A 15,089-nucleotide genomic window follows, 5' to 3' on the forward strand; every position below is an offset into this window, starting at 1 on the left:
ATTTGAAGTGTCTAATACAAAGGAAGTTTATGTAGTTTGCTGAGGTCTCCGTATTTGACATACAGAAGCATAATTTCATTTTTACCCTTTACTGCTGTATTTTTGACATCACATAGCATAATTAATGGAGATTTGGGATTATCTTAAATGAGGGATAATTATCATGGCTGCAGCTCAAAGCTGTTGATCATATTTCTAGTAACCTGATTTTTTTCTTTTCTTTTTTTTATGATGTCAGTGAAAATGAATTGAATTTTCCTCCCCTTTTTTTTATTTCTGAAATTCATACAAGCTACATTATAAAAACTGTTACAAAATTATATTTAATAATTTGAGATTTTGGAAGACTGAAGTATGAGCATTGAGGGAACAAGTTTGTCCTTTCTTTACGTGCTTGGATCTACTTTTGTAGTAGTCCGAACCTTTATAATATTTGTAGCTGAATTTCTTGATGATAATCAGTGCATTACTTTTATAGTTTTAAGTTTGTTGGTCTGTAACTTCCTTATCACTTTTCCTGACGAATATAATTGCCTGCAGTGGTCATTTTCTAATGTATCTGTATATTAAGTTAGCAAAAGAGATATACCCCACTGTGACTAATCAGATTTTTCTATTTTGATATCTGTTTTTGTTGTAGCAGTTGCTCGTTGAAGGTCTGAATTGTTTCTCTCTTGCAGGTGCAGACTGCTTTTTTTCCTTCCACATTTTGCAGTTGTCTTTTCTCGTGACATGGAGTCTATTATGCTAACGTTCAGTGATTTCTAGAGCTTGCTAGTCCCTTCTAGAGCTAAGCGAATATCTACCAATTTTTAAAAAGTCAGTGTTATAACCATGAAAGGTAGCTGAAGCCACAGTGAATTAAGATAGAGAACATCTAACCTCAAAATTAACTACACATCCTTGCTCCAAAACACTAAAATCTGGAAAAGAATTATGTCAACAAAAGCAAAATACTTTAAGAGTCTTGGAGTTCTCTATGGCAAAATAGGTTTTAGAGGAGACAGAATTTCTTAGCCAAAGAAAGCTTAAAGGGGTCCCAGAAAAAGAGGCCTTTACAGTTGCAGAATTGACTGCATATATTGTGTGTGTGTGATGTGAGGGAAAGAAGAACTGAAGAGAAGAAGCTGTTCAAGTATAATTTGTCTTTGTTATAGAAAGTTTTATCCCTTTAAACTCATCAGATAGGAACCTCATTATGCAATCTCTTCTCTGCTGCATAATACTTTGCTTGCTGTTCTGTTTTAGAAAATAAAAAAAAAATCAGTTTGTGTAAGATTACTGTAGCTTTATGTTTGCAGATGGAAATGAGGCCATTGAAAAGTAAATACATGAAAGGCTCTCGGTCATTTTAAAAACAGAAGAACATCTGTGTCCACGTTCACTTTTCCTAGATCAGTAGGTTGCTGGAGACAAATATTTTTCATTATACAAGCTCCTCTTCAGAGTGACACTTCCTCTATTAGTGTGTAGGTTAGTGACTTAGTATTCCACAACATTCCCTGGAAAAGGTTTTGCTGATAATGGTGACATGAAATTCTGTTCTATAGAATAGCTCGACTGTTTTAAATTGCTTGTATTAGTACCAAATATTAGTTTTAATTTTAGAAATAAAAAATCGGATTGCATTGTTTTGGCAGTATGAAGTAAGTATGAGCAGCGTAGACTTGTCTCACATAGATGCAGTTTTGATCTTTTATTTCCCTTGTAAAGACAGAAATTTAATGTGGAATGCCGGAAAGAGCTTTATGACCCTGCTATATTCTCATATGGACCCTATCAAGTGGCCGTTATACTTAATAAGTTCTTACAGAGTAGATAGACCTGAGATTTTTAAAAGGGCAATCATTTTGTTTCCTGCCATCTTTTTCGATTGTCTGGTAACTCAGTATCTATTTTTGTCAAAACCCTTTCAGTGTTGCTTTGTACCTCTGTATTTATGTGCACATGTGTATATACAGAGGACATCACTGGTTACCTAAAGGAAATACTTCTTGCATCCTTTTATTGGAAGTGAAGAGCTCAGTTAGTCACACAGATAGATGTGTTAAAAGGAAATCACGCTGTGAGTTTCAGACTTTGATTCCATACTTATGCTAAATAAAGGATATGAAAAGAGTCACTCTCCTTCCCAGTTCAGCCATTGCCTTGGAGAACTGTAGTGATAGCTAAATCTCATAAATTAAGGATGCATTGTAGCTCCATGGACTGTACCTTTTATCCATACTTATCAGTATTAGTAGGAAGGGTTACAATTTCTAATTCGTTAAGAGCATTCTGGTCTAACATACCCCAGCTGAAGAGATTCGTATTGTACACTCTTCAAGTGTACAATCAGCCAGAATCTATGAAAATAAATCACTGTTTTTCTGCGAGAATCCTTTCCCTAGCTATTGGTGATATAGCTGAAAATCGCTTCATTGTTGTAGGTTCCTAAGTAGCAAGCCCTCAAGTGACTGCTCTGATCATCTAGTCTGGCAGCATTAGGAACCGAATGCTGTAGGATTATGTCCGTCTACATGTAGCTAAGAAATTCTCTCTGAGGTGGGATGTATCCAGGGACTACCAATAAAGATCATTGTGGATGTAGAGCAGGCTGGAGTAAGATGGCCTTGGCTCTTGAAATTGCTCACTATTTATGAGTGAATTCATCTAAATAGCTCTCATTTTATAGAATGGTTAAATTGGTGTCTTCTAGTCCTGAAAAGTTCAATACCATCAAAACCAGTTTAAATTAAGACCACATGAGCCTTGTTCTAATACCTAACAGTGCTGTCATTTGTACAGTTCAAAATACCATCCTACCAAAGGAAATTGGACTGCTATAAACTGCTTCTCCATTAAAAGCAATTTAAAATGTACCATTTTAATTAAATCATTCAATACAGATCAATTTTATGGTTGTTGCAGTGTATTCTTAATACTCCTTATTTACAAGTAAGATGCAGATGTCTTTCTCAAAACAAAGACCAGAGTATATCATGTAAACAGCTATATTTTAGTCCTAGAATCCAATACAACAAAATAATTTTGAGGGAAGAAGGTTTCCTTTATACATGAGGTACATTTGTTTACTTAATCACTCACATGAAAATAGCACTTCATAAATTGTTCAATACCAATCTAATTACTCAACAGAATGCTTTTTTTTCAAAATGGAAAAGCATTCCCCAAAAGTGGTGGAACATGCATTTGTTTCTAATTAGATGATATAAGAGAATCCTAACTAATTACTTTGATAGACTTAAACACATTGATAAATAGCAAGTGATAAGTAAACAAAAAGCTCATTTTAACTCTGCATAGTTTGAAAGTAACGCTCTTTCACAAGCTAAAAATTTGCGTTAGTTCTAAAGCTCCAAGACCATGACTTGCGGGCAGTTCTAGTGTTACTAGTGTCAGTAAAACACAGAATTTTCTTTTAACAGTAACAATGGGGGATGGATTTTTAATGTTATTAAATATAGACCGTAAGTATTTCAGTGATAGAAAGTAAAGCTTGGAAGTGAGTTTGCTATTTGAATTTATAAGTAGTATGTATTGTGGTTGTTTTGAGTGTTTGCAAAACTTTATACCCAAAATCTCTGGTCATGCCGTCAGTAAGCGCTGAGTTTTGTACTTCAGAGAGGCAGCCTTTTGTCAAGGCCTCTAAGCAGCTTTTCTCTGTAATACATAAAATTGTTAAACACACTTGAAAATTTATTTTTAGAAAATTGCAAAGCATACTTTCAGTATTAGAATGTCAAACTATGACTTACTGAATTTGCGTCCACCTACTGATGAAATAAATGTTACATTGGTATCACTGTGATAGATGTAAGTCCAGATGTGGGTTCCTCTATCACATGTGATAGATATGAATCCAGACTATTATTATCTAATTTAAGTTTATTTTTACTTTATACCCAGTTTTCTATTTCACCACTTAACTAAATATTGATAAAGTAAGCATTAACAGCTAAGCATTCAAAGAGGCTTCCTAAAATGGAGCATTTTAAAAAGTGAGACAACGACATTAAAAATTGAAAACATATTTTCAGCATATGAAAACTAGGGAGAAAATTTTCATAGGGGGAAGGTTACTTATGGGGGCATAGTGGGAATAGGGAGGAAACAGTTCAATGTAGTTTTATATAGTTCTCTCATGAAATATTTTTAAACGCATTATAATGAAAGTGGAGTGCAAAACAAATCTAAAAGGCATGTCTTGGCGCACAGAAAAAAAGGAATAATAGATTTGGATATGGAAAGTTGTGTTACTTGTGGTGAGATAGCATGAGCTGTCTGGAGTTATTATGAGATTACAGAGAGGAGGTATTTATTACATGGGTTGATGAAAATCAGGCCTTTGGATAGAATCCAGTGTGCAGAATACTTTGGATCCAGTCCAAAATTCAAATACTTTCTTAACCAATAAAGATACTTTGGTTAGAATACTTTGATAGAGAACGGGAAACTGGTACCTCAGGAGAGACGGTATGTAGTCTGCAGTTGAGTTGGAAGGTTCTGGGCTGGTAAGAAACGTAAAGGTTTGAGAAGTCAAGTGGATGCTCTGTATGTCAGGGCATTCACAGTCACATTTATCCCTACTGAGGTTTAAATGTTGTCTTTCAACCACAGAAGGGTTGGTCAAACCTAGTAGAGCAGTGCTGCTGTCCTCTGCAGTTATCTCCTTAGATCTTGCAGCTCCTTGACCAGGTTGTCCTACACCACCATTTAAAACATATTGTAAAACCTGTCTATGCCAGCTGTAGAGTGAAAAAGAGCCAGACCCAAACAGCTTGAAGGGTCTCTCATCCTTTTTTCCTCCGTTACCTTCCTGAGCTCCGTTTTCTTTGACTGATAAGTGGGCATTGGGAGCATGCGAAGGGTGTCCTTTGTCAAGGCAGATGTTGAAGTGATTAACTCCGGTTGGAAGGAATCTCTGCTATGCTTAACTTTTCTATGGTGTCATGCAGTGGAATAAAATAGTGGATAGCAACTCTGTATGTGGGGTTTAGTGAAAGATTTTGTATGAAGACATCAGTGGCAACCTCTTTATTTTTGTCATTTATGCCTAATAGATATATGCGATGGTTACAATAAGCAATTGTTGATTATTTTATTGCCTGTAATTTGTGGAAATCCACACTGAACTGTGCTGAGGTTTACTGAACTAATCTCGCTTCCATAAGCATTTTCATATAAACACATAAAAAGGTGACTAGTTGCACACTGATGAGCTATGTGCTGCTAAGAAGCTTCCAGAGAGCCTTCGCCTTTTTATGCCTGTAATTCATTGCGTACAGGCACGTTGGCATGTCCTCACTGAGCCCAACCTAAACGAGTGCAGTAAATGAAAAGATAAAAGGTCCAACTTGGTTAATGGGAATAGCATTGTTCGCTGTTTTCTGCTTAGGGGGTGTGTGTTGTTTGAAGTGTTTGTGTACCTTGGGGAAAAAATGGATAATCATTTGTACACTCTGATTTTTACGTCACTGAAATCCTTATATTACTTTATGGTTCTTCAGTCTCTAGTAGTTCTCAAGAAAAAGTCGTATAAATAATAAATTTTGCCAAAAAGCATATGACTGAAGCAGCCATTTTATTCCAACTCACTGTACTGAGTAAAAATCTTTAAATATTTGCCACAGAAGAAGCAGTTATGTGAATTCTTTTGCTTCTTGCCACACTATTTCAAGATATGCGCAGCACCAAAAGATGGTCTGTCTGATTAGAGGATGATAAGTATTATGGTAGTGATAGATGGCAACGCTAGCTGATACATGGCATCATAGAACCAGTAAAAATATGAGGTTACTTTAAAGTGTCTCTTACTGCTTATGGGGGAAAAAATAATAATAATAATGGCTATTATTTCCTTGTAATGGATTCAGTGTAATTACCCTAGATAGCAACATGAGCCACAGTAATGCTGGGTCAGAAAATGACCTTTCTCAGTAATATCTGCTTCCAGTATTTTAAGTATGTATTTTCTAATTCTGATTTTACTGTATTACATAATGTTAATTCTCATTTAAAATAATGGGCGAATAACTTACTTATTTTGGTCTTACATGGAACCTGTAATAAAAATCCCAATGCACCTTTTTGCAATAATAATGAAATTTAGAGGTAAATTCAGTTTTTTATTTGATGAACATCATGTTAGTTTGCTAATCGGGATAAAACCAAGCTAGCAACCAAGACAAAACTTTGTTAAAATAAAAGCCTCAACTGAGGAGTCAAGGACTCGAGAGTCTTGTACTCTTGCCAAGCTCTTTCCAAATCCTGTTTCTGTTTGCCAGATTCAGAGATTAAGGGATATATTGTTTGTGTATGAAAGATGGCAAGGTGTTTTCATGTGACATTTGCTCTAATCTTCTTTAGCTTGTACTTATTCACCTTCTCGGTGTCAGTGACCAGGATCTTCAGTTCTCTCTCAGGTGGCAAGACTGCACAGAGTGCCACGTATAATACGTTTATACGGACCGTGACTCCTCGAGGGAGGAGAATAGGGTTTCAGCTGAGCCTGTCTGTGGTGCCTCTGCTCCTTTTGTCAGCAGGGTGCAGTGGAGAGGAACGGGCAGGAGGCTTCAAAGGCAGGTGTCTGTTCGGAGAAGCCACAGGTGATGCCAAAAGAAAGCTCTTTTCTCTCTTACCAACTTACAACCTTCATTCGGTAGGTGAAGCGAGCAAATTATGCCTCGCTTCTTTAAACATGTATCTGGGCTCTAGGTCAAAACTTACTCAATTTCCTTAGCATTTTGATTCCACCTCCTGGATAGAGATTCACAATTTAGTAATAAAATTTTCCATTTAGTAATAAAATATGTTCTCTTAAAAAAAAAAAAAAATTGCAGGGCATGCAAGTATGTTGCAAAGTTGTTGTTTAGAGGTGCTTGCTGTAAGCAAGACACACTGCTCGCACTGGGCAACTTTCTTTCCCTGAAGAAATAATTGCAATCATCCCAAACTCCATGATTTAATCAAGATTTTATCCATGCAAACCTCTAGCAGTATATTTTCCTAATGCCTTCCCCAATTTGGGCCAGCCAAGGATTACATCCTATTGGGGTGCTCCAGAGCATAGGAACATTAAAACAGGTCCCTGTGGCAGGCTATTTGGGAAGCCTTCTTCCAGGAAAGAATCACAATGCTTTCTCTTTAGATCTCTGCACCTTAGTCAAGGGCATATGTCCAGCCTGCTTCTTTCCAGTCCGCGTCACTTTGTACATATTACAATTGTTTTTTTCCCCTTTATGTAACATTTTGAACTTTACGTTTATAAGCAGCACATCTAAAGAGCATGTACTGCATAAGAGTGCTTAAAGGAATCGTTCTGAGGACTGTATTTATGTCTCTGGAGTCTTCCTCTAGTGGTCTTGAAGGAGCTGCTGTTATTGTTACATGTAGACCTTAAAGTGTTGCTGATACTGTTGTACAAATGTTTTAAAATCCTCAGTCTTTCTAACTCAGAAGACTTTTTCTTATAAAAAACAGCCAGGTCTGTAGCAACAGTTGCTGTATTTAAAAATGTTAGCAGTGGGAACGATAAGGCAGAATTGACATGCAATTCCAAATAAAACCTGTAATAGAGTCTTTATTACAATAGAGAGTCATCAATGCCCTTTAATGTTAGAGTCCTAGGATTATTGTTTTATAGTTTTTGTAACATGCTTACTAGAATTGCATATTCAATGTTTGTCTCACCATAATAAAACTTCCAATCTCAAGAGTTAATTTTTGTCTGGACTACTTATAAAACTTTATTTTGGGAGGGTAACAGTCCATGTAATTCTGAACTTCTTTCAAGAAGACTTGCTCATACAAGAATCTTGGAAAAGTGTATTGCTTATGACATTTAAGTTGTTCCGTAGGCCTTCTGACATCTCTGCAGAAAAATCTGAAGATTCGGATAGTAAATTTAGATTAAGAAATCCAATGAAGCTGGCTTTTTCCTTTTTATTGTACAACTTTTTAAAAATTTATTATTATAATCTAGTTTAAACGCAAAATTTTTTCCATTCTTATGGATATTATCAACCCTAAAAGCAACTTTCTTCACATTGAATTCATTTAATTTTATAAACAATTTACAAAGGGCATTAACTGAGCAAGTCATTCAGTGATAATTTTGAATAGAAGCATTTGTGAAATTACTCAGTTAAAAGATGTATCCCTAATTCACCCAAACTGTACATTATCTATTTAATAACTACAGTTGCAATTACAGATGTAATTCAGTTGCACCCACGTATAAATAGAATACACTAGTGCGATTGTGTTTACCCTAAGCCTTATTTTGCAGTTTCATTGATGGTTAAACTTCTGATTCTAAACTCTTGATGTATTTGTTATCCTGATGTAAGCGGATGCAGATGTATACATCTTCATGAGTAACAGAACTGGGCTAAAAGACTTAAGAAAATGGCTCATGTGTTTTCTATATCTGTATTTTTCAGACCATTTTATTGGAGCTGGGGAGTCATGAAAGAATCTCAAGAAGAGAACTTGGATAATGAATGGAAGATAAAAAGAAAACAAAAAGAATGTGGCATATAAAGGGTATAATACCTGGAGGTATTAGATCTGACTCATATTTATAACAATGAGACGAGCTTTCACAAAATGCAAGTTATCTTAGTCATCAAGCTTGGAGCCATGCTGTTGAACTAGAAATTCTCCTTTTCCCCATTCTCCTTTCTGACAGGTAACAAAGGATTGGTGAATTATGATTTTCCCAAGTTGGAAGCACTAATTTTTATCTATATAGTTCATCCTTATGAATATATAAGGAGTTAACCATTGCATATTTAATGTGGATTATAATGGGAAACTGACTCATTAACAAAAATGGCCACTTTTAAGGACTTGGTTTCAAACTGAGCTGGAGCCTCCCAATGCACTTTGTACAATTTGGGGAAAGGTGTACTGAATGGCCTTCTTTGGGAGGCCATGATGACATGTAGTAAAAGGATATCATCTTACTGTTGATATCTTTGAAGACTCATAAACAGAAACAGAAAAATGAATGGAGGAAAGGAGTGTGACGGAGGGGACACGGATGGAGGGCCACCAGCAGTGCAAGTTCCAGTTGGGTGGCAACGACGGGTGGACCAAAGTGGAGTGCTCTATATCAGGTGAGGTTATGTAAAGTGGTTACTGGTTTTGTTTTCATTGTAGTTTTGCCAGAACATGTGGTCAATCAGTGACTCAACTAATCTTTTGTGCTCGAGAGCTTCAAGGGCTTTTCTCCTTTTGGAAGTGCTAGACCAGTTTTTCCACTGTGGAGCCCGTTTATGTCAGTGGAGTTGCACCACTTGCATGCCCATAACACGTGCTCTGTCATTCCACATCTAATATTGCTAAGTCTTGAAAATTTAGTACCCTGACTATACATTTTGCTCAGGCATGAATAGTTCTTTATTACCCGTTATTGTCACGTGGATTTTAAAGTTGAGCAGTAGCAGATTTAACCTTACTTAGTATTTTTATTTTTCAAACCTTTTACAATGAAACTAACCAGAGAGTTAAGTTATATGTCACAGTGGAGATGATGAGAAAATTATGCTGTCTCCTCCTTACTCCCAGATGCATGAACGTTGCCTTTCCCTTGCACCAGCACTGGATTTTCATTAGACCCTTTGCTGGTCAAGTTCAAATCAATGACCAGGCATAAAAATAATTCATAGCAGGTAGGACAGAGTGGGACTTTATTCTCCTGTCAGCAGCAAGTCTTCAGCTCAGTTCATGCAGTGCCATGTAACTGTTTTCTGCCATTCTGTTCTTCTTTCTTAAGTCTTTTCTGGCTTTATGTGCCAGAGCTCCATTATGCTTTTGCGCTGTTCATACTTTCTTTCGGAAGGAAATTAAGTGGTATAACTGCTCAGTAGCTCTAGAAATCATCAGTTTTTAAGTGTTGTATGAAGGTTCCATGTTCAACATAATTCCTGTTTTCCAGCAAGATGTACTTGTACAGATTTCCCCTCATTTCTCAGTTCAAAAAACAGACACACAAGCCTGGACTGTACCCTCTCACTGAAGTTGTAGGTGTTTTATTTGTTTATTTTGTTAGTTTATGGAATTTTTTTTGTTCATCCTGAAACAGTCGCAAATAAATGTATTGAATTTACTATTAATGAGTGTGTTTAGACAAACAGACTATAAAGTAATGTTATCGGGAAAAGCATTAGCTTTAACAAAATATAGATACATCAGATTTACATCACATAATATTAAATGTTTATCAGTCTATTATTTGCTTAATCTTATCCCAATATTCTGTGATTGAAATAACCACTTCTTCACAACATTTTATGTATTACCAGTATAGAATTCTTTAATGAGTCAAAGCATACTCCAGTTTTACACTGAACTGCTATAAAAAAATCAAATGCATTCCAGGATTTCTTGTTATAGTCTTAATTAGCAGAATAAACAAAGTCCATGTCAGTGATATGCATGTCAAAGATAAATCACTTTTCCCATATATTTCTCATTATAGCTATAATTTGCAGGGCCTTTGCCTTAGTTAAAAATCAATGAGAAAGAAAGAGTTGGGTTTTTTCCATCATCCCTATATCCAGGCAACAGGACATACATTTGGTATTTTTATACAGTTGGTCATCCTACTTAATTTTGAACTTCATTTTGTATAGCTGTAAGAAGCAGGCCACCTGGCCTGTGCTGCTGCCTCAAGTGTGTCTCGTGTATGCTTATAGACTAGTAGCTGTTGGTATCGTTCTGACGGTTACTTCTATAACTTGTTTTTATATATGTGATCTTTGTTCAGGTGGACTTCCGTAACATTTCTGTCCTAAACCACCTGATGCAAACTGTTGTTTTTACTCTCGGTTAGTTCACCAGTTGGCTTTTCCATCTTGGGGAAGCTCGTGTTATTTCCACCTTCTCCCCAGAGTTTGGGTACATCCGGTGGCTCATACATGCTTATTAGGCGACCGGCACTTCGGGTCTCGGACGCGCTGGCTGGAAGGGGTGGAAGGTGGCTGATCCAGCCTCCTGCTTGGCGCAGGGTGCCGCCAGCACTGGGGCAGGTCAGCCAGCGTTGTGTCCAGCTGAGCCTTCACCCTGCACGGCCGGAGGGTCCCCCAGAGCTCGGGTAACCTGGTCTAGTGCTGCACCAGCTAACAGCTTCCCTGAAAAAACTCACAGCGTTTATTGAGAGAACAGAAGGTCAAACAATATTGACTCAAAAGCTATCTAAGGGAAAATTAGCGTATATATTAAGATCTGACGTGAATTAACTAGAATAGATGATCCCAGCTAGATAAGGGCTTGTTCTATTTGTGCTTCCTTGTAAAGCATACACATTTTCTATCAACTGTCAACTCTGGATTAAATTCATAAATTAATAAATTTTTATTACCTGATAAAAGCATTGAGTCTCAATGATTTTCATAGTAAAACTGTACTGCAGCCTTAAAGTAGAATTCAGGAATGCAGATCTTTTCTTCAGGTCGCTATTTGTGAAAATAATCATCAGTGGAATAAACCAAGAAAAGCCCTTTGACAACGGGAAAACATTTCATACCTGTCAGTAACTGATCCAAACATATTTTATAATCCGTTCTTGGTCCTAAAACCTCTGGATTGTGAGGGGAACTGTAATTGCCCTTTGCAGTATAGAAGTGTGAGGAAGTTTGCACGTGCAAAAGATACCTTCCAAGCACGCAGATCCAGGGAGCGTTTAACTAGCGTGCCAAGAAGCTGTCCCTCACAGATGTCAGTGTGCCCCGGTTTCATCAGACGTGCCCTCTTTCTCTGCCCGCCGATCAGTCAGGCAGAAGAAGAAATGTGCTTCAGCTATGGGGAAAGGCACTGCAGGGTGTTCATGTGAAGGCTGTGGTCTCCTGATATTTGCTGCACTGCGCTGAACTGAGCCGCTGTATGATCTCCTCTCAGAGGACGACTGGAGAACTCATCCGTTCTGGGCGTTTGGGGGAACCTGGGAAGCCAAGGGACTACTAATAAGCAAAATTATACAAGAGCTTAAGTTCTTGCTGCTAAGTAGGCCTTTTACCAACGCAAGTAGAGTGGTATCCTGACTCTGGAGCACATCCCTGGAGATGCCCTTTAACATGAGCTTTTAAAGCATCGCAGAAATGCTCCGTGGGGATTTTGCTTGTAGATAGGGTAGTGTAGGGCAGATGACAAAGAGAGCTTCTCTGGTGGGAAGCTGAGTTACATCTTCAACTGCAGACCTGGCCTTGAGGGAGCAGTCGTTCCCATATGCTTACTCCAGGCAGCTTGTGAAATCCAGTCTGGTCAAAGTGATTGGTCAGCTCTGGGATTTTGGCATAAAGTGTGATTTTATTATTACTATTACTATTGTTGTTTATTTTATTCCCCCCCCCCCCACCCCCGCTGTGGTGCTATCAGTTTAAGCCAGGAATTTGACTTTCTAGCCTATCTCTCATTTTTTCCTTCATATCCATACTTTGTATTTTTAGACTGCTGTTTTCTCTTGTTTATCTTCAGAACTTTCACAGTTACGTATTTTCAACCTAAACGATTCTCTCTAAAGTAACTATTTCAGGCCAGGATTGGCAAATAAGTTACTTAATTAAAGTGTTAGCATAATTTTAAATGTCATTTGCAGATGTTGCTATATATAACTTAGTCTTTGTCATGCAGAATTAGTTGTTTATACGTTTGGTTTGAAATATAAAAGTTCGTCATAGTTTGCTGTTTTGACTTTTAGCTGTTTTTGTGATCCACATATTCCACTTACATTGTTGTTGTTAAAATTAGGGCTATTTACAGCTGCCATTAAGAACCAATGTTTTGGTCAGTCTTCACTAATTATTTTATACTTTCATCAATAAACAGTTTAGATAGCTAAGTAATAAAGAGCAATCTGGAAGCGAGAGACTTTTGACATGAGAACTTTTTTCATCTTATGAATTAGTGATTTTGCTGTAACAGAATTTCCACTGTCCTATTTTTGGATATGGAGATAATGATTTTCTGGTGGGAGTTAGAGAAATCCATATGCGGTTTATCAGAAACTCACTGGACTGGCTTCTCGGTGTAATATTTCTCACTTTCAGTGAGAGATTTGAAATTTTAGCTGAATAAAACCAAATTGTTTATGCCCCTGACAGACCGAGCCGCAGCAGTTTGTTACTGCTCCCCATTTCCCGTGTAGGTTTTTCAAATTTCTTGAAACAGACTTTTGCGATGTTTTCTTTTTAAATTAGGTCCCAGTCCTAAAAAGTACAGAGGACTGTCATGCCTACATGGAGCTGCAGTGATGGGGTGGAGGGGGTGGAGGGGGCGGAGGTCCGTGGGGACTGCACTGGCTGCCTCCGTGTTACGCTTTATAGGAGGAAGGAGAGGGAAAAGTAATCGCAGTGTTGTCGGGCAGCAGTTAAGGATTTCCAGCATGACTGTCATGTGAATAGTAAATATCAATAATCTCGGTTACTTTCTGTTCTCTGCATTTGCCACATTTGTTTTTCTGTAGTCAGATCTTCCTTGAAAATGGGATTTTTTGACAGTTTGTAAAGCATCGTCCTAGGTCTTGACTAAAAGCAGGAAGTACTGTGAAACAGAATATGAAATCATAGCTCTGTTATTTATCACGTTCTCTGTGTGAGCTGTTAGAACAATAGACAGAAGTCATTACCTATCAAATTGCTTTTATTTATCATTTCTCTTCCTATACAGTCCCAGTGGGTCTTTATTATCCTGCTTGGAGCAGGTGAAGACTTACTTGTTGACTGATGGAACATGCAAGTGTGGCCTCGAATGTCCTCTTGTTCTTCCCAAGGTAAAGGAAAGCCTACTTCTGTAGCTCTCGTTATCATCCTTCTCCACTATGTCAACTGATGTGGTGCACTCTATTCAGATCGTGTATACGTAAAATGGGAAAACTGGTATGCACCCAAGGAATGGATATTTTTTTAGATACGTAAGTGGGGGGGCTATTCGTTAACAGAATAAAGATGAATTGGGGAAAGGGAAAAGCATAAAATGAATCTCCCTCTCCCCCTCACCTTCCCTCTCCCATACCTTCTCCCTCTTATTCATGGAAAGGTCTGGTTTGGTTCTGGCTGTATTTGAACGCTTTGCTGTCAAGTTAGAAACCTTCCATCAGCAGCGTTGTATTAATGTGTTAACCCCCTCACATACCTTTAAACTCTTTAAACTGCGGGGTGTTAATGTTCTCTATTGCTAAATGATAATGTACGTGTCTCTGTTTACTTATTATAAATACATTCAATTTTTATTTTCAGTTTCAAAACATACTATAAAGGTATCTCCTGTGCAATGTAGGACCTATCAGATAGAAGTAAAGAACAGAGGCAAATTTAATTTTATGTAAAATTTCTGGTTCAGGTATATTTGTTAAGTCTGCTATCTATATAATAAGTGTTTTAAATGTTGCAATTTTTACTCACAGGTATTTAATTTTGATCCTGGAGCTGCTGTGAAGCAGAGAACGGCTGAAGATGTTAAAGCGGACGAAGATGTCACCAAACTATGCATACATAAAAGGAAAATTATTGCTGTGGCTACACTTCATAAAAGCATGGAAGCACCACATCCTTCACTAGTTCTGACGAGTCCTGGTGGTGGAACAAGTAAGTAAAATTATGCAGACTCAACTAATTACCTAATTTCTAAAAATGATAAATTGCTATTGAAAAACACCCCTGAAAGTCCTATATCTATACTGCAATGGTAAACAGGTTCAGAAAAAAAGAAAATAATTAAAGAGATGTAGATAGAGAGAAAATGGGTCTAAAAAGCAGATCATCCCAGACTAAGAGCATGATTTTCTTGGAAAAGATAGCAGATTGTTCTAAACAAAGGAAATACATTAGCTCTCATCTTTTGGAACTGTAGTAATATGTCTGATATTCTGTCACATGGGAAATTAGAAAAGCTGAGTAAAGTGATTATAAAGGGATTATAATATGGCTAAGGACCAGGCTATGTGGGAAATAGTATTGCAAGGCAGAATATACAGCTAGATAAAATCTCCACAGTAATTTCTCAAGGATTATTTTTTCAGACCAACCTGGATTAATATTTTAATTATTCAGATCAACACAAAAATGAAGTAATTTCCTGATGGATGA

The 15,089-nt window shown here is 37.2% G+C and overlaps 1 protein-coding gene across 9 annotated transcripts in view; it reads left to right on the plus strand.

Moving 5' to 3' along the window:
- MBD5 (methyl-CpG binding domain protein 5) overlaps window positions 1-15,089 on the plus strand; it is a 147,058-nt gene that overhangs the window by 90,293 nt on the left and 41,676 nt on the right. For 5 of the 9 annotated variants that reach the window (XR_011142004.1, XR_011142005.1, XM_068949340.1 and 2 more), the window contains 3 exons: window positions 8,445-9,122; window positions 13,672-13,774; window positions 14,408-14,588. Coding sequence is in view for 7 of the 9 variants with exons in the window: in XM_068949340.1 (XP_068805441.1) it covers window positions 9,010-9,122; window positions 13,672-13,774; window positions 14,408-14,588 (397 nt within the window). In the remaining 2 variants the exon portion in view is untranslated. The remainder of the gene's footprint in view (window positions 1-8,444; window positions 9,123-13,671; window positions 13,775-14,407; window positions 14,589-15,089) is intronic. The other 4 variants (XM_068949336.1, XM_068949343.1, XM_068949337.1 and 1 more) reach the window with 2 other exon arrangements.

The sequence above is a fragment of the Struthio camelus genome, chromosome 6 (assembly GCF_040807025.1).
Source record: "Struthio camelus isolate bStrCam1 chromosome 6, bStrCam1.hap1, whole genome shotgun sequence".
Classification (NCBI taxonomy): Eukaryota; Metazoa; Chordata; class Aves; order Struthioniformes; family Struthionidae; genus Struthio; species Struthio camelus.